General features: G+C 40.8%; 1 protein-coding gene across 2 annotated transcripts in view; it reads right to left on the bottom strand.

Annotated features, from left to right (window-relative positions):
* Positions 1 to 5,154, bottom strand: part of ASB11 (ankyrin repeat and SOCS box containing 11) — an 86,954-nt gene extending 81,800 nt beyond the window's left edge. For both annotated transcript variants that reach the window (XM_088451489.1, XM_088451490.1), the window contains exon 1: positions 4,923 to 5,154. In XM_088451489.1, coding sequence (XP_088307615.1) covers positions 4,923 to 5,154 — 232 coding nt within the window. The remainder of the gene's footprint in view (positions 1 to 4,922) is intronic.
* Positions 5,155 to 16,668: the final 11,514 nt, after the last annotated feature.

The raw sequence follows: 16,668 nt of genomic DNA, 5'->3' as shown, positions 1-16,668 counted from the left end.
CACTGTGCAGCGGGGGAGACGCCGGCTGTGAGACAGGGAAGGCGTTCTCCCCTGGCCTGCTATTAACCCCTGGGACGCCGCGCTGTACCGCACATGCTGTGGTCCGCTGTCCCTGGTGGTCTAGTGGAAGGCGCAGGATCAGTACCTGGCCCCACGCGCATGGCCGGTCCCCCAGGGAGCCCCCTGCCTGGGGACCAAAAAGGACTGTGTTACTGGCGCTTGCCCACCGCGGGACCCCGCCGCTTACCTTGTCCCCCGTGCATCCGGCCACAGTCCAGGTATCCGGGGTCACCGCTAGCTGTGACCCCAGCTACCAACCAGCATCCCCGGATCGGTACCGGCGTTCTGGTACCGGCGGGGTGTAGGAGTGACAGCATGGACGTCAATACTGACTGTCCTATGCTGGAGCACTCTAGTTGTGCAGCCACAGCTGCGAAGAAATCTTCAGGGGCCTTGAAAAGACCCCCCTCTGTACGGTGCGACTGGTCCGGCCAGGCACCAACGAAAACTGAGTGGCCTGAGGCTCGGGGGCGGGGTATAGGAGAGGGACCCCAGTGCATCCTGGGAGGCTGAGAATTTAACTCTGTGGTGCCTGGATGTCTGCCGCCATCGCCTATACCCCAAGGTATCCTGTGGATACCCTATGGACCCTGAAGTAGAAAATTCTCTATTTTTATTAACAACAATAATAAGATTATTATGAATAAAGGTAATGGGGCAATCCACTGATATAATGTAATAATCTATTTGAATACACACAATGGCTCCTAATCGAACTAGAAAGGACAATACAAATCCTGCATATTCTTCTAATGAACTCCCAGACACACCCCTTAACAATGGTTGCCTGGGAACAATAGATTTAAACTCAGTATAATAGGTGGCTCGGCTTGTCCTGATGAAGCCGGACATCCGGTGAAATGTACATAGGCATATGATTATACTGTGTCTTGCATGTGTTAAACAAATGTATGTGAAAGCAGTGTAAAAGAATAGCAACAAAGTACACATCCTTACAGTACCCGCATCTCAGCTGAACTCGAGCGGCAGAGAGCGAGTATGGACTTCAGTAGCAGTATTGAAGCCCGAGAGAAGGCTCAGGACACAGCGTTGACATGCCAAGCACAAATCCGGTAATGGGACTTGGATCCAGTGCATACAAGCCGTGTGTATATGCATGACAGCAGCCGGCTGAGACTCCGGGCTAAGCGTGGACATACGGCAGCAGCATAGCGCACAGTCCACAGGCAGACACTTACATGAAAGCCGCATGTCTCAGTGATAACGGACAAGCAGAGGGGAAGTAAAACAAGGAATTTAAAAGCATTTCACATTGACGAGAAAAAAAATCCCAGCAGTGTAAGCGCAGTCCACATACGAGGAACATATAACAAGCAGGATAAGATGTATCCAAACAATTACAAAGTAGAGTATCATCCCCAGCTGCTACTATCCAACATACCCAAAAGTATCAGATACAAGAGATACATTTGTCTACAATACTGCCACTATTTGGAGACCAATATAGATAACTAGTCTGAGAAAATAACAGACTTAGATTATCAAGAACGACATAAGTATAAAGTTAGAGAAACTAAAAGAATACTTTGTTTCAATATAAAAAATAAAAATATCAACTACACTGCATTACGGAATAAACAAGAATTGACATATCTTTTTCCAAATCTTTGAAATGGTGAATATAAAATACCACAAGAAAAGAAAAAGATATACTGTATGCAATTAACAAACAAGACAAGACACGGTGATTATTGTTTTTATACGTCACTTTATTTCTTCACTTTATGTCACGAATCTTCACTATCATTTTAGTGTTTCAAGTTTGTAATGATTGCAAACTGTTTTAATATACCAAAATAAAGGTTACATTTTAAGTATAGATTTAGACATTAAAAAGTAAGCTTCAATTAACTAATCCCGAGTGCACCTGCAGTTCTCATTTCTTTCCATTTTTTCTTCTATGAACATTTTTTTTTTTTTTACATATAAATATTGATGTAATTTATTCTTTCCGATTGAATTGGCTGCTGTCTCTGCCTAACCTTGTGCAGATCATTATTGTATCTTACTTTATATTGAATTGTACAAACTTCTGCCGGATTTACCAAGCTCTGGAAAGCTTGGCTTTGAAAGGTAAACACCATCTCTAGATGGCATTATCCTATAGTAGCCTATGGGCTACTATTGGTTATATCTCAGTCGGCCCCCCGGTGCCGGGCACCACCCATGTGCAGTGTGCGCCTAGAACACAAACCAGGAAGAAGTGCAATAGCTTTATGCTATAACACTACTTCCAGTTCTTTGCCAGGACAGGCTCTTATCGGAGTACCGATAAGAGTCTTGGTACCAAAGATAACTTTATATGTTGCGCACCACATTTAGATGTGCGAGTTGGGATATGCCGATTGTTTCACACCCGTCTTGAGTGTGGGCATGAAAGACATAAATTGAATTACTCCTTGAGAATGAAGAAAACTGTACTACACATATATTTCGTTGTTTCTTTTGCATGACATTTCGCATTTGAGTTAAGACAGAGGAAGAACTGTTTCTCCACAGACGTACCTTCTTCGAGCAATATAACAAGGGATGTAATATTATTATTTGCTTCCATTCATTCATTATATATAGAGCGCCAAGCTTGAGTCTAATGATTTATTGTTGTATGTATTGTGTTAATTTGGTGAGGTTTTGTTTGGTGAATCTAAGTAGGGCAGCTCTCTTTTTTTGCCAAATATCGTGGATTATTTGTTCATTCTTATCGGAGCCAGTCTCCTGGCAAGAGCAGAATAGTAAATATGGTGAAAATAATATTTTAAATGTTACAAGTTTACGCAACATTTATCACACCCACATTAAAAATGCAGATTATGAAGGACAGACAGACAGACCGACCGTTATTTACATTATGGGAATCTTATATGGATACCGTACCACTCACAACTATACACCAGACCACTGTTACCTCACTCGAAAGGTAGCACAGGATCCCTCTATTAATTTCAAGGGACGACTGGTCTAATAATAATAACTTCTCCTTGATTTATATGGTGCCACAAGTGTTCCGCAGCGCCTTACATAGTACATAGAACTAATGAGTGAACAAGAAACAAGTAACTTACAGTACATTACAGTGCAGGACAAGGACACGATTTATATACATTGCTGCAATAGCGATTAAAGCACTCACAATAAGCAGCCGGGAGTTGGCAGTCACGTGTTAGGTGCCCTTATGGGGCGTAAAGAGTAGAAGAAAATGTAAAGAGAAGCACATGAGGGAAGAGGTCCCTGCTCGTGAGAGCTTACATTCTAAAGTTATCTGATTGTACTACTGGACTTGTTTGTATACATGACAAATGTGTATTTTCGATTCTACAGTTTTTCTCTGTTGTTTTTCTAATGGTTGGGATCGTAGCTCCTTGCTGTTTATCTGTTAATTTTATTATATTATTGGTAATGGTTAGCAAATTTAATGCACCACTGTTTTTTCTCTTCCAATATTGTACTTAGAGTGCATCCAGAAAGTATTCACAGCGCTTCACTTTTTCCACATTTGTTATGTTGAGCCAATAAATTCATTTTTGTCCTCAAAATTCTACACACAATACCCCATAATGACAACATGTAAAAAGTTTTTCGAGATTTTTGCAAATGTAGTGTAAAAAAAAAAAAAAAGTAAGAATTCACAGCCTTTGCCATGAAGTCGACTTGTGGTAAATTCAGTTGATAGGTGTATGCCTTTCAAAATCATGTCCAGTCTATATAAAAGGTCCCACACTTGACAATGCATTTCAGAGCACAAATCCAGCATAAAGTCCAAGGAATTGTCACCTCAGAGACAGGATTGTCTTGAGGCACAAATCTGGGGAAGGGTACAGAAAAATATCTATTGCTTTGAAGGTCCCAATGAGCACAGTGGCCTCCATCATCCGTGGCATCACAGTGGCATCCATCAATTCCTACACCGTTCACCTGATTTGGATGTAATTACCCTCATATTAAATCGGAAAGTCTGCAGTTAAAGCACATCTTGTTTGTTTCATTTCAAAGCCATTGTGGTGGTGAATATAGGCCAAAATATGACAATTCTGTCAATGTCCCAATATTTATGCACCTGACTATATGTGTTACATTCAAACGTTAAAAAAAAAAAAAAGGAAAAATACATCACCACCACATTCAAGTGCTGATTTTTTTAAAACAGAAACTGGCTTTTTTTGCATTTTTGGAATGACAATTTAATGCCATAGCAAGTGCCACAAAGTGTTTCTTGGTGGTGGATAAAAAAAAAAGTTCACTAAAAAAGGAGAGGAGGACCAGGACAGCTGAGCTTAAATGCAGTATGTTGTTCTATTAGTACTTTATAGAGTTATGGCAGTAGCATTTTGCTTGTTTATAGTGGTGACTCCAAGTAAAAGAAACAAATATCCTTCATTCAATTTCAGTAACTTTGTTATAGGAGCAACCATTTTAGTTTATTTCAAAGTGGCAGAAACAGTTTAATGATCTCTGCAGTGATATCAGCTTTTGTTTACAGTATAAACATGGAATGGGATTGCTTTCATAACATAATCCTTTGCACATGTAACAGACCACACAGGATGTGATATCTTGGTGTACAAGCCGCTGTCACAGTCCTGGGTTACATCAGATATTGTTGCTAAACAGTGCGAGTCCCTACAAGAACAGCTAGTGCTGCTTTTAGTTATTAACATATTCGGCAAGCTGTAGTGCTTAATATTAGCATTTTATATACAGGGGATGTCCTTACTGAATATGGAAACAGATCAGCATGTGTGCTTTAAGGCATACACAATTCAGTTAATTAAAAAAAAACATTATAATATATATTGTACCAAAACAAACACCTTAACATGTCATAAACACAAGCAACAATTTACCTTGAGCTATTCCATAGATCTCTTCTGCTATCCTGGCAGCTTCTTTCCGGTTCCCTCGGACAATGTAAAAGTGAGTGAGCAGAGCCAAGGACACTTTGATTAAAAGTTTAAAGCAGAAAAGCGCAAATATTGCAACATAAATATTGGTGAAAGCCAGGAGGATAGAGTTAGTGTCCATTGTAGCTAACACACCAGCTGAAAAGCTTTCACTGTAGCCGTCTATTTTTGGCATCTGAATGTCTATTTTAGAACTTTCCACTGCTGGCTGACTTCAGAGAGCTATCTTCATTAAGTAAAGCAAAATTAATACTAAAATACAAGTTGCCTTATGTGAAACAGCTGCTAAGAGAATTCATAAATATATATGTTTCAGGAATTTGCCAGAAGTAAAAAAAAACTTTGGGGCATATCCAATTGGCCTTGAGGTTTCGCCCACAAAAAAAATTATGTGGCCCTCGCACCCAATTTTGGAATACCATGGGCATGTGCGCTCCCAATAGTCGCGATATCCAGTTACAAAAAAAAAAAGGCACAATTTTTTTATTTTATTTTAAATATACCCATGTCAAAATTAGAAAGAAAAAAAAAAACAACTGTGGGGAAATCAGCATGTCCCCCCAAAAAATAAAGAACCTTAAAAAAAACTTCTGTTTCAGTTAGTATGAATATAACTAAAAAAAAAAAAAAAAAGTCGAAAAAAAAAAGGGGATTTTGTGGCGCAAATTGCATTAGTGGAGACCCATAAATTACCCATACTGTAATTTAAAATAATGACAGGAATCTGCAGCTATTTTTTTAGTTTTGTATCTTTATATATGCTCTGCATACTGACAGATTATTAACTACAGAAGGTGTGCAAAAAAACTTAAAATAAGAGGGTGGTTCAATAAATAAAGTAACAAGGCCTCTCACTGCGTAAGCTAGTACATATACGTATAATCAATAGTATGGCTTTGGTACAGATGATTTTTCCACATAGTCCCCATACATGTCTAAGCATTTGCTCCAACGGTACGCCAAGGCATCTATCCTGGCATAGAAGAAATCAGTGTCAAGCACTTGAAGCCAGGACATGACAGCTTGCTTTCACCACCAGTTGTGAATCGCCTTCCACCCAGGTGATGCTTCAATGGTCCAAAGAGATGGAAATCACTGGGTGACAGGTCAGGGCTGTAGGAAGGATTGTCAAGTACCTACTGATGGTTGCGCCTTAACAACTCACGTGTGCAGTTGGCTGAGTGCTGCCTGGCGTTATCATTCGTCTGTCCTCCTGAATCAGACCTTCAATGCGGCACAAACTGTCATCTGTAGGTGGACCTGTCCTGCTGTAATCAAAGGCAGTGCACGAAGCCCATACCTGATACTGTGACATGATGTTATCACCATACACCTCGACAAGTTGGCAAGGTTTCCGCCAGCCCTGCAATCTTACAATGGATGTTGGGACAGTATGATTGATATGAGGCGCAGTCTAATGACCGTGAGGGGAAGTAGTGGTCTACCTGCTCTGGCCTGGTGGGAAATTAGAATGAAATAGAGAACATTATATACGTGAGAGATCTTGTTACCTTAATTATCAAACCACCCTTATACATAAGAATAGCACAATTTTATAGCAAACAAAACATTCAAGTGCAGGTTCTATTTGACATGGACACTCTGCATACCCATGGATAGACTTATAATCACAGAATTTGTGTAAAAGTGAATTTAAACTATATACAGTGGCTGCTGCCATTTTATTAACTGACCCAATCACTACACAAGCCTGCAGCTTATCAATTTCCTAACAACTAGTGAGATCACTTTGTGCCTGAGAGGGTGACCAATCTATAGTGAATGGATGGGCTTCACTATGAACCAGCCCACAAAATGAATAGACTATACAGCTATTTAGTACATAGAATAATTACATAAATACCAGGTATGTTGTATACATATTTTTTTATTAGCGCTCTGTTATCCCATTACAAAAATGTTGCTATATAAACAAATGTAAGAAACAAAAGGGGAATATAAAAAAATTAAACAGGATTTCTATTTGAAAATGGAGTGTATATATTCATCATCCAAACCTGCATTTAGTACTGTAAACAGTCTGACTGCATTATATAACCAAACATTTACTTCTATCATTAATGTAGGATATGGTTAAATAAACAAAAGTTCTAAAACACCAGTTTTCTTATTAATAACAATTTTATTTATATAGCGCTCTTTCTCCAATAGGACTCAAGGCGCTTAACAGGTACTAATAACATGATACAGCGGTTTACATTTTCAAAACAGTACAGAAATTATGAATGTCATATAAACAAAGAACATTTTGGGTCATCAGTTGCAGGATTACTTATTCTACCCACTCCTTCAATTTATATTATATACTTTCTAGAAGTACTGTATTGATGGCTTATGTACCTTACTATTTGTTAAAGTCCATTAAAGTGCTTTTCAGAAGAGAAGCAATTATGCTTTTAATAATAATGTACTAGTGCATCAAATAGTACTTATATTGTGAATGAAAGTCAAAATTCATTTGGCTCCTAAATAAAATAAAAAATATATATAACAGTTTCAATGGCATATCATATTTTAAGTTTTATGTTAAAGGCCTAATGGTGCGTACACATGGTACAATAAAAATGCACAATAGGAACTATCACGATATCGACCATATCGTTATCGTTAATTTTTTTGTGCCCAACGACCAGCAATGCGTGGGCACGTATGGTCGATAACGATATCGACCATCGCCCATGCATGCAGACCAACCTGGTCGATATCGACCAGGTTACATAGGGACCCGCTGGCCTGCCATTGGTGGTGTGCTGGATGAACGATAACAACCATCCAGAACAACGGGAAGGTGCAGGACGATCAGTCAGCGATATCGTTATCGCTGACTGATCGTACCGTGTGTATGCCCCCCATAATACTATATATTTTTTTTTCATCTAACAGTCACATTTAAAATGTTTCCAAACATAATTACATCCAACTGCCTAGCTTCTAGGACAATTTGGGAATTCAATTACCGGCAATTTGCATGGACATTGCAAGTATTCTGCGCACCACTGTGGTGTGCGAGGAAAAACTTTCAATGTGGATGGACACAGCAAGTCATTGCGTAACAGCACATGGGGCCAAATGTAATAGGTAGTCAGTTTTAGTAACAGTACATACTCGCACTCTCTCGCACTTTTAAAAAGTGCTAGTTTGTACTGAAACTCGCAAATTCAATAGCCTGCGAACTTTTCAGCTCAAGGCTACTACATATGCGAATTTAGGACTATGTAAACTGACACCTTTTAATGAGAGTACCATTAAAAGGTGCGAGTTAGAGAAGCCATCACAGATCAGCGAGATCCGTGATGGCTTCTGTGTGTTTAAAAAAAAAAAAAAATGACATGCACCTCTCCCCAAAAGCATAACCAGCCCCAGGCATTATAAAGCCTGTCCTGGTTCTAAAAATACAGGGACCAAAATGTGTAGGGGGCCCCTGTATATTAAGAACCAGCACAGGGCTTTGTTGAACTGGTCCTGGTTGTGAAAAATCAGGGGACAAAACGAGTAGAGGTCCCCTGAATATTCCAAAACCAGCACCAAACTCTTTCTAGCGGGGGGATAGCAGTCAGGGGTAATGCTTTGGCCGGGGAAACCGGTGAAAGGTTTTCCCTGGCTGTGGCATTATCCCCCTGCTAGAAAGAGTTTGGTGCTGGTTTTGGAATATTCAGGAGACCTCTACTCGTTTTGTCCCCTGATTTTTCAGAACCAGGACCAGCTCAACAAAGCCCTGTGCTGGTTCTTAACATACAGGGGCCCCCTACGCATTTTGGCCCTGTATTTTTAGAACCAGGACAGGCTTTATAAAGGCCGGGGCTGGTTATGCTTTTGGGGAGGGGGTGCACGTAATTTTTTTTTTTTATAACATAGAAACCATTGTAATTCCTACACCGTTCACCTGATTTGGATGTAATTACCCTCAAATTAAATCTGAAAGTCTGCAGTTAAAGCACATCTTGTTTGTTTCATTTCAAAGCCATTGTGGTGGTGAATAGAGGTCAAAATATGAAAATTCTTTCAATGTCCCAATATTTATGCACCCGACTAAGGCCCTCATTCAGAGCCGTACGCTCTGAGCAGAGCGCACGCTCTGAATGAGGGCCGCCCTCCATAAAAATGGAGCGTCCTCCTGGACGCTCGTATAGCTGTGGGTCACCACCCACAGCCTATACGAGCGTGCAGTTTGATGGCCGCGATGGTCGTGACCATCGCGACCATCGAAATGCGAGCCGGAGCCTGCGGTTGAGGTTTTCAACCGCAAGCCCCGGAGTGATTTTGGCTCTATCAGAGCCAAAATCACTCCCACTGACATCACTAGTGATGTCAGTGGGCCGGCTTCTGACGGGAGGCGTTCCCGTGGGAACGCCTCCGTCAGGGAGGCACGCCCACCAAAGGGGTGTGCTGTCAATCAACATCGACAGCACGCCCCCTTTGATCAGACACAACGAGCGAAGGAAAGGAGCTCCCGCCGTCGTGCGCATGCGCAGAGCACAACATCAACCCACTTGCGAGCGGACAGCCGCTTGCGAGTGGGTCTGAATCAGGCCCTAAGTACACACAGAAACATGCACGTATCTCATGGATATGTGCATGTTTCTGTGTTAATCTGACCTGCTCAGGATATACTCACTAGCCTGAAGCAGGTCTATTATTTGGGGACTTTCGATTATTATTTTTTTTGAGAGTCTAAAACAGACACCCTATTACATTGGGCGAGTTGATTGTTTTCAATGTGAAAACATCTGGATGTGAGTTTGAGAATGGGGATTTTTAGTAACTCTGAAAAATGCGAGTTTCTGTGAACTGACACCCTATTACATTGGAGAGTTGTGAAAAATTGCGAGTTTAGCACAAAACTCGCAATTTACCAAAACTGACACCCTATTACATGGCCCATATATATAATGGTGTACTGTCCATAAGCAAAAGTACAGCAGCGCTCACCTCATCCCACACAGACAAAGTGTACGACCATCATCACATTTCAGTAAATAACGGAAGGCTTTATTCAGTAGAACCATCATGATACAGGCCTACACACCTAAGGAAGACTGATAGATATCAGTTGAAACGGCTGTTGGTCATTTGTCCTGGTCATTGCCTGTATCATGATGCTATACTGAATAAAGCCTGCATGTTTGGTCCCGTACAAGGACCTTTGTCAAGATACAATGAGATTGCATTTAACTTAGCCTTAAAGACCAACTCCACTTTTTGATTCAGAACTGCATTATCATACAATAACCCTAGAAACAGACAAAGGGGCTCCTCCATACAGTTATTTACTCTTTTCTCTCACAGCCTCAGATTAAAACTGAAGCTGGGGAGGAAAAGAGTGGGAAGACCAATCACAAGTCATAATCAAGAGTTTGCCAACACCGCACCACCCTTCTGCCATCATAAGTAAACACTGTGGTGCTTCTAAGAGGCAGAGGGCCTGATTCAGAGCCGCACGCTATTTGCGCTCGCTCGGTCAGAAAAAGGGGCCGGCTATTTAAATTGCTCGCTCTTTGCGGTCTGTTGACGCCTCTGTCTGAGCGAGCGAAACATGCGCTCGCTATTTTGTAAAGACGCCCCCTGGCCGCTCGCATCCTACGTCATCTCTGCTATTTATTTGATTAATCGAGTACATCGAAAGGCATCTGAACTGCTCGCAGTGCTTGTGGTAGGTCTATCCTACCACAATCATGCGAACAGTTCAGGCTAAGAGACAACCAAGTGACGTGGTCGATGACGCTGCTTTGTTAATTATGCACACCCTTAAAACGCCCGTTTTGACTGTTTGGCACGCCTGTGTTCGGATCTCCACTCCCCGTTTTAAAGCACCTTCCCCTGTTACCACCCACAAACGCCTCATCCTGTCACTCAAATTAGCAGGCACTCGCTATTTGGCGAGCGCTCGATTTCAGATCGCACTGACTGGTTGGCGCATGCGCATTACGACCCATACGCATGCGCAGTTGTGCAAACATCGCTCGGAGCGAACGAGCGGCCGCTTACGAGCGGCTCTGAATCAGGCCATAGCTGCACTACCACCAGACCCATAGAAAGCAAACCGGGGCCCCAATAGTTTCAAGGGGTGTGGCCTAATCATGGGAGGCGTGGCCACGCTTCCTTAGGAAAAATGGAAATAATTATTTGCAGCGCCGCGAGTAGCTGAAGAGCGGGAGCGCCATGAGACCCTCAGCCAGGTGAAAATGAAAGGGGGTTGGTGGCAAGATCAGTGTGAGCCATAAAGCCCATGCAATTAGTACCCCTCCCCCCCCATTTCGGCTCCCTGACTACAAACGAATCAGTTTTCCTAATGTGGACTCTCCCAATAACCAGAGATCCAGGGTCTGCTACAAGCAAATATGCTTATAGCAGACCCTGGACCATGGGGCAATGCAAATATGCTTATAGCAGACCCTGGACCATGGGGCAATGCAAATATGCTTATAGCAGACCCTGGACCATGGGGCAATGCAAATATGCTTATAGCAGACTCTGGACCGTGGGGCAATGCAAATATGCTTATAGCAGACCCTGGACCGTGGGGCAATGCAAATTCATTACATTACAGCAGAAATACTAGGCAGCTTTAATTTTATACTGTAATTTAAAGATGATCAAGAACATTCCCCGCCCCCACTCCCTCCTGACATCTTTGTCCACACATTTTAAATTACACATGCAGTGCAACATGGTGTTTGTGCAAAATAGCACCTTCAAGCTAAATTTACTACTAACTCTAATAGGAACTAAAAAGGTTCCATTTTGCAAATATAGCCCCCTTCTTATCTGCAAGAATTGCTAAATATATCCTCTATTAATATGTACTTATAGTGGTGGTAGAAAGTTTGTGCTTTTCTGCATAAATGTGACCTTATATGTCTTCAGAGCTTTATCTAAGCCATAAAAATATACAATGAATACACAAAAAATCATTAATTTTAGGATAAAAAGGATCCAACATTAAAATTTGTCTGTGATGATATTTTATTAAAATGCTACACATGGGTGTGTATGTTGTGCTTAATGTTAATTATGAGGAATGAAAAAATCCTCGAAAAAGGCCAACTCCACGGCCGAAACGCGTTGGAAATTTAAAAACAAAAATTCTCAAGAAGGAGGTAATCTGTATTCTATGTTAATCTTCTCCTGTGGTCTACTGGCAAACTAGCCGGACGACAGCATTTGAGAGTCCCCTCAACCACTGTTCTTGAACTGTGTATACACATAAAAGGACATCATCAGGTATCGGGACTGTACTGCCACAATCTCCTTTACCCATCTCACACTGGAGTCCATACATTACCCATCACCCCTATCCCATGTTCTTCCTTGTTCAATGTTATCGGTTATATTTTATACCTATTTAGTAAAGCCCATAATTACCGCGTTGTGGGTATGATTTTGAGTTGGAAGCAAAGCAAAAATAAGTAACTGTGCACTTTGGTAAAACCATTTTGCACTGCAGGTGGTACATATTTACAATCTGCAAAAAGATTTAGATATGAGAGGGGTGTGTCCAAGACAAAATTTAAATTGCAGTGTAATAATACATCTGGGCAGTATTTGTGGGCTACCATCTCACAGTGTTACCTAGCTATTTATGTTTTTAAAGCATTTGCCTTTTTTAGATGCCAAATCTAGTGATAATCACCTAGCTTGTTAATACGCTACCATTTACGAATAATTACCTTTGTATTACTCTGTATACTGCTATAGAGTACAATTACTACTAGTAATAAGATTTTTAATAACATTGTTGCAACTGTTTCATAACTTACTATAAATAGATTGCTTTGTTACAATATCCATGTAACAGATTCTGTATAATACACTGTAAATACTTTACTTTATTCACTACTCAGCACTGTCATATCATGAATTGATATGATACATGTATTTTTTCATCCATCATAATTAACTTTAAGTGCTCAGTCCAATTTGGTGCGAGTTCACAATTTATTTCTTGAAACTTGCATACATCACAAGAATGCGTGCACCCAAGACATGCAATATCCAATTAGAAATGCCAATTTGTGGTAGTAGCAGCGAGATGCGTGTCTTTGACCCCAAAAAAGTGACAACTGAGATGGCAGGACCACATAAACTATGTAGACAAAAGTGACTGGATACCCCAGCGCAAGCGAAATGCATATCATTGCACATGATTCCCAAATGGCCATTAATGTGGCGGTTTCGACAAGAACACTTCATAGGAAGACCCATGTACTTGAAGTTCTATGAAAACAACATAGCAAAGTAGCATTCCCTCTAGGCTGTTTCAGCAGGGCGCCACGCCCTGCTCTATTTCTAAAGGGTAGAAAGCACCCTGCCCTCCTGCGTGGCGCCCCGCTGAAACAGCCTGTGGGTTCTGTCCCCTCCCTCGGGCCACAGTGTCCCGCAGGTGGGGAAAACGGCGGAGCAACGGTCCATTCGCATGCGCTCGACATCCAGTCACAGTAACAGCAGCATTTGGGGGCTGCCTGGCATGTCTGTAAGTGCCAGGAATGACCCCAAGAGTGACGAGAAAGGGACGCATCATAAAGACATGCCCCCTTTTTGGGCGCGCACAGAAATGCCCTTTCTCTAGGTCCAGCACCCTGCCCGGCGCCGGACCGAGGAATAAATTTACTAAAGTGAGAGCTTTCATAAGTGGAGATGTTGCCCATAGCAATCAATCAAATTCTACTTAACATTTAACAAGCACCTTCTAGAAGATAATAGCTAGAATCTGATTGGTTGTATGGGCAACGTCTCCACTTCTAAAAACACACTTTAGTAAATTTACCCCCCTAGAGTGAACACTAGCAAAGCTTTATAGCAGCACAGAGTGACAGACACCTGACATTTAACGTCACATTTATGCAAAAATAAAAATCTATTAGGGTTTACAAACTTTCTGGCACCACTGTAGCATTACCTGTTCTGTAGCTCCTGCCATGGTTCAGGACGGCTGGCTGTGGTGAGCACACTGTGCACAGCCGGCCTCGTCCACCATGTCACAAACCTGAAGTTGCTGGATATGACCTGAACAGGACAGGTAAGTGATATGCACATCTTTTTAGATGTACAACAAATTAGTGTATTTAGCAAATGTATGCAGACAAGATAGGTGGGCTGAGAGCTCTTAGATCCTTGTGGTCCATTATCAACATTTATCCTATGAGAAACAAAGCAAATTACATACAACTCCATGAAACTGTAGTTTTCCTTTACATGAACTTGCTGGCTTACAGTATAGTACATGGGCATCTGAGGCTGGCATATATATTCATTTTAAAAAGATCATCTGCTCTGTACAGATTCTGTAGTAATAATGCATTAATTAATATTACCAAATGCTCTCTTTATAAAACAGGATCACCAAGTAGTTTCCCATTATACATTTTACAAAGAATTCTGTACACAGGCAGCATATACTCATACAATCATCTGCTTTACTTTTGGAACGTTTGCATAAAAGTGTTGTTTTTTTTTTTTTTATCAGCTCTTGTTCAATCTAACAAACACTCCAGGCACCAGCAAATGTAAGGGGTTAACACCTCCTATGCTGCTCACAATAGCTGCTAGCCCCACAGAGATCTTCTCAGCTCTCTCGCAAACAAATGTATCTGTACAACGTAACTGCCCAAACAGCAAGCACATATGTACATGTATACAAGAGGGCAGCACTTGTAGTAAACAACACAAGGGTACTAATTATATATTTATTACCATAAAAATCACAACAATATCTAAACTCCCGAGAGTGGGGATCATAAAAAGTTGACAAAACACATATATTACCAGAAAATAAAAAATATATAAATGATAATAAAACATATTATGCATAAAAGAAATAATAAAAATGAAATTAAGACATCTTGTGACCAATGTTTAAATTATATGGCTCTTAATTCCACACTGGATCACTGTTCCATATGGCCTTAATGTAATTCACTATAGCCCATGCGTGGTTAATCCATATAGTCCATGAAGAGGTTTACTGGCAGCACTTGTATCCACAAACATTCACATGAATCACTGAGTATACAATAGTGGTAAAGTCAATAGCCAGTCTATAGCAGCATATAATCGTGAGTTAGATATAATAGCAGCCAGAGCCCCAGACTCCCTGCCAATGTCCATACTCACAGTATTAGTTGTGTACGCTGCAGCCAAAACTTCACAGAGGCCAGGTATCAGTGTGCATATATTCAGTCCATTGTGGGGGGGGGGGAGATGTACTGCTGGAGCCTCGATGATCCGTGCTCACTAATAGCAATACAGTATTCTCCAAATGAGCCAACGCACCGCAAGTGCGTAGGCAATAAAAAGTCAGGAGCAAACCACCCTCCGTATCCTCAACGAGTTTCCCTGCAACTTGAGGAGCTATTTCAAGAGGCGCCTCTTGAAAAAGCAGCTCAAGTTGCAGGGAAACGCTCCTGGGAGTTTATATATGTGAAAGTTAATTTTGATATTATTGTGATTTTTATGACAATACATTTGTAATTAGTAACTTTGTGTTGTTTACTACAAATAATGCCCTCTTGCTTGCTGTTTGGGCATTTACATTGTACAGATACATACCTTTGGTTTTCTAAATAATTCATAGCACTGAATAAAGTATGATATAAAAACAAATCTATACCTAGTAATAAGTTTGTTGTAGCTATCCTATATCTAAAATACAATAACTCTAATGACATTCCTGTGGCTGTATTGATACATTTTGTATTGGTTTTGTCCACACTGCGGCTAATTAAGTCTAAAACTAACCTAACTGGCCATCAAATTTGCAGTGTGTATGGTCACTTTATTCTATGATAAATACAATTTCAGAGTATGAGGGCACATATTAACTATTAAATGATAAAAAAAAAAAAATTTCAATGTGTATGCATCCTCATATAAATTATAGGCTTATTATAGGTCCCTTAAACTGTGATATAATGCAAAAAAAGTATTATACTACAACACATGGTATGGCTATACAGTACTTGAGTGTTCAGTAATTCATTTTTATAAACTAGGCCTAGTCTAAGTTCAAAGCCCTCATAAAAGAATAGTTACTGCCATAGGCCGTATTCAATTAGAAGCAAAATTCCGAGATCCGCGAAAACGTATCGCCGTTGCGACTTTTCGCCAGGCGGAAACTTCTCCGTATTCAATTCCATACGCTTTTCGCGTACGTGGAAAGTCAATGCAATGTAATAGGCGAAAAAGATTCGCCTCTGAATTGCAGGAGAAAAGAAGTGAATTTTTTTTATTTTGGGGTGCAAAGGGTGGGATACCACTCAGACCCCTTGGGACAGCCCCCAAACTGTGTAAAAAAAAATCCCTAAAAAAAAAAAAAATAAGTGAGGGACACCCCAAAAAAGTACTTGGAAATTGGGGGTGAAAAAATACAAAGTGGGGGTACAAACATAAAAAGTAGTGAAATCGACGTTTGGGGGGGGGGGATTTTGGTTCTGCAAGTATGGGTATTGCGGGTGTTTGCTGAAGGTGCGTTTTTTTTACGTTTCTTATAACTTCACTTTAGCAAATTTTTATTATGCTAGCACCCATTTTCAAGTACCCCAAGTTTGACAGAACAACTTATTTTCTCAAAAATATACTGCTTTATGCCATTCTTCACCACTTGTGCAAATACGCCAATTATTGGAAATTGTGCAAACCTAAGTACCCCAGACAGTTTCATTAGGGCTAATTG

This window comes from Taudactylus pleione, unplaced genomic scaffold (assembly GCF_031769625.1).
Source record: "Taudactylus pleione unplaced genomic scaffold, aTauple2 ptg000026l, whole genome shotgun sequence".
NCBI lineage: Eukaryota > Metazoa > Chordata > Amphibia > Anura > Myobatrachidae > Taudactylus > Taudactylus pleione.
This window is presented reverse-complemented; position numbering and strand designations above follow the sequence as displayed.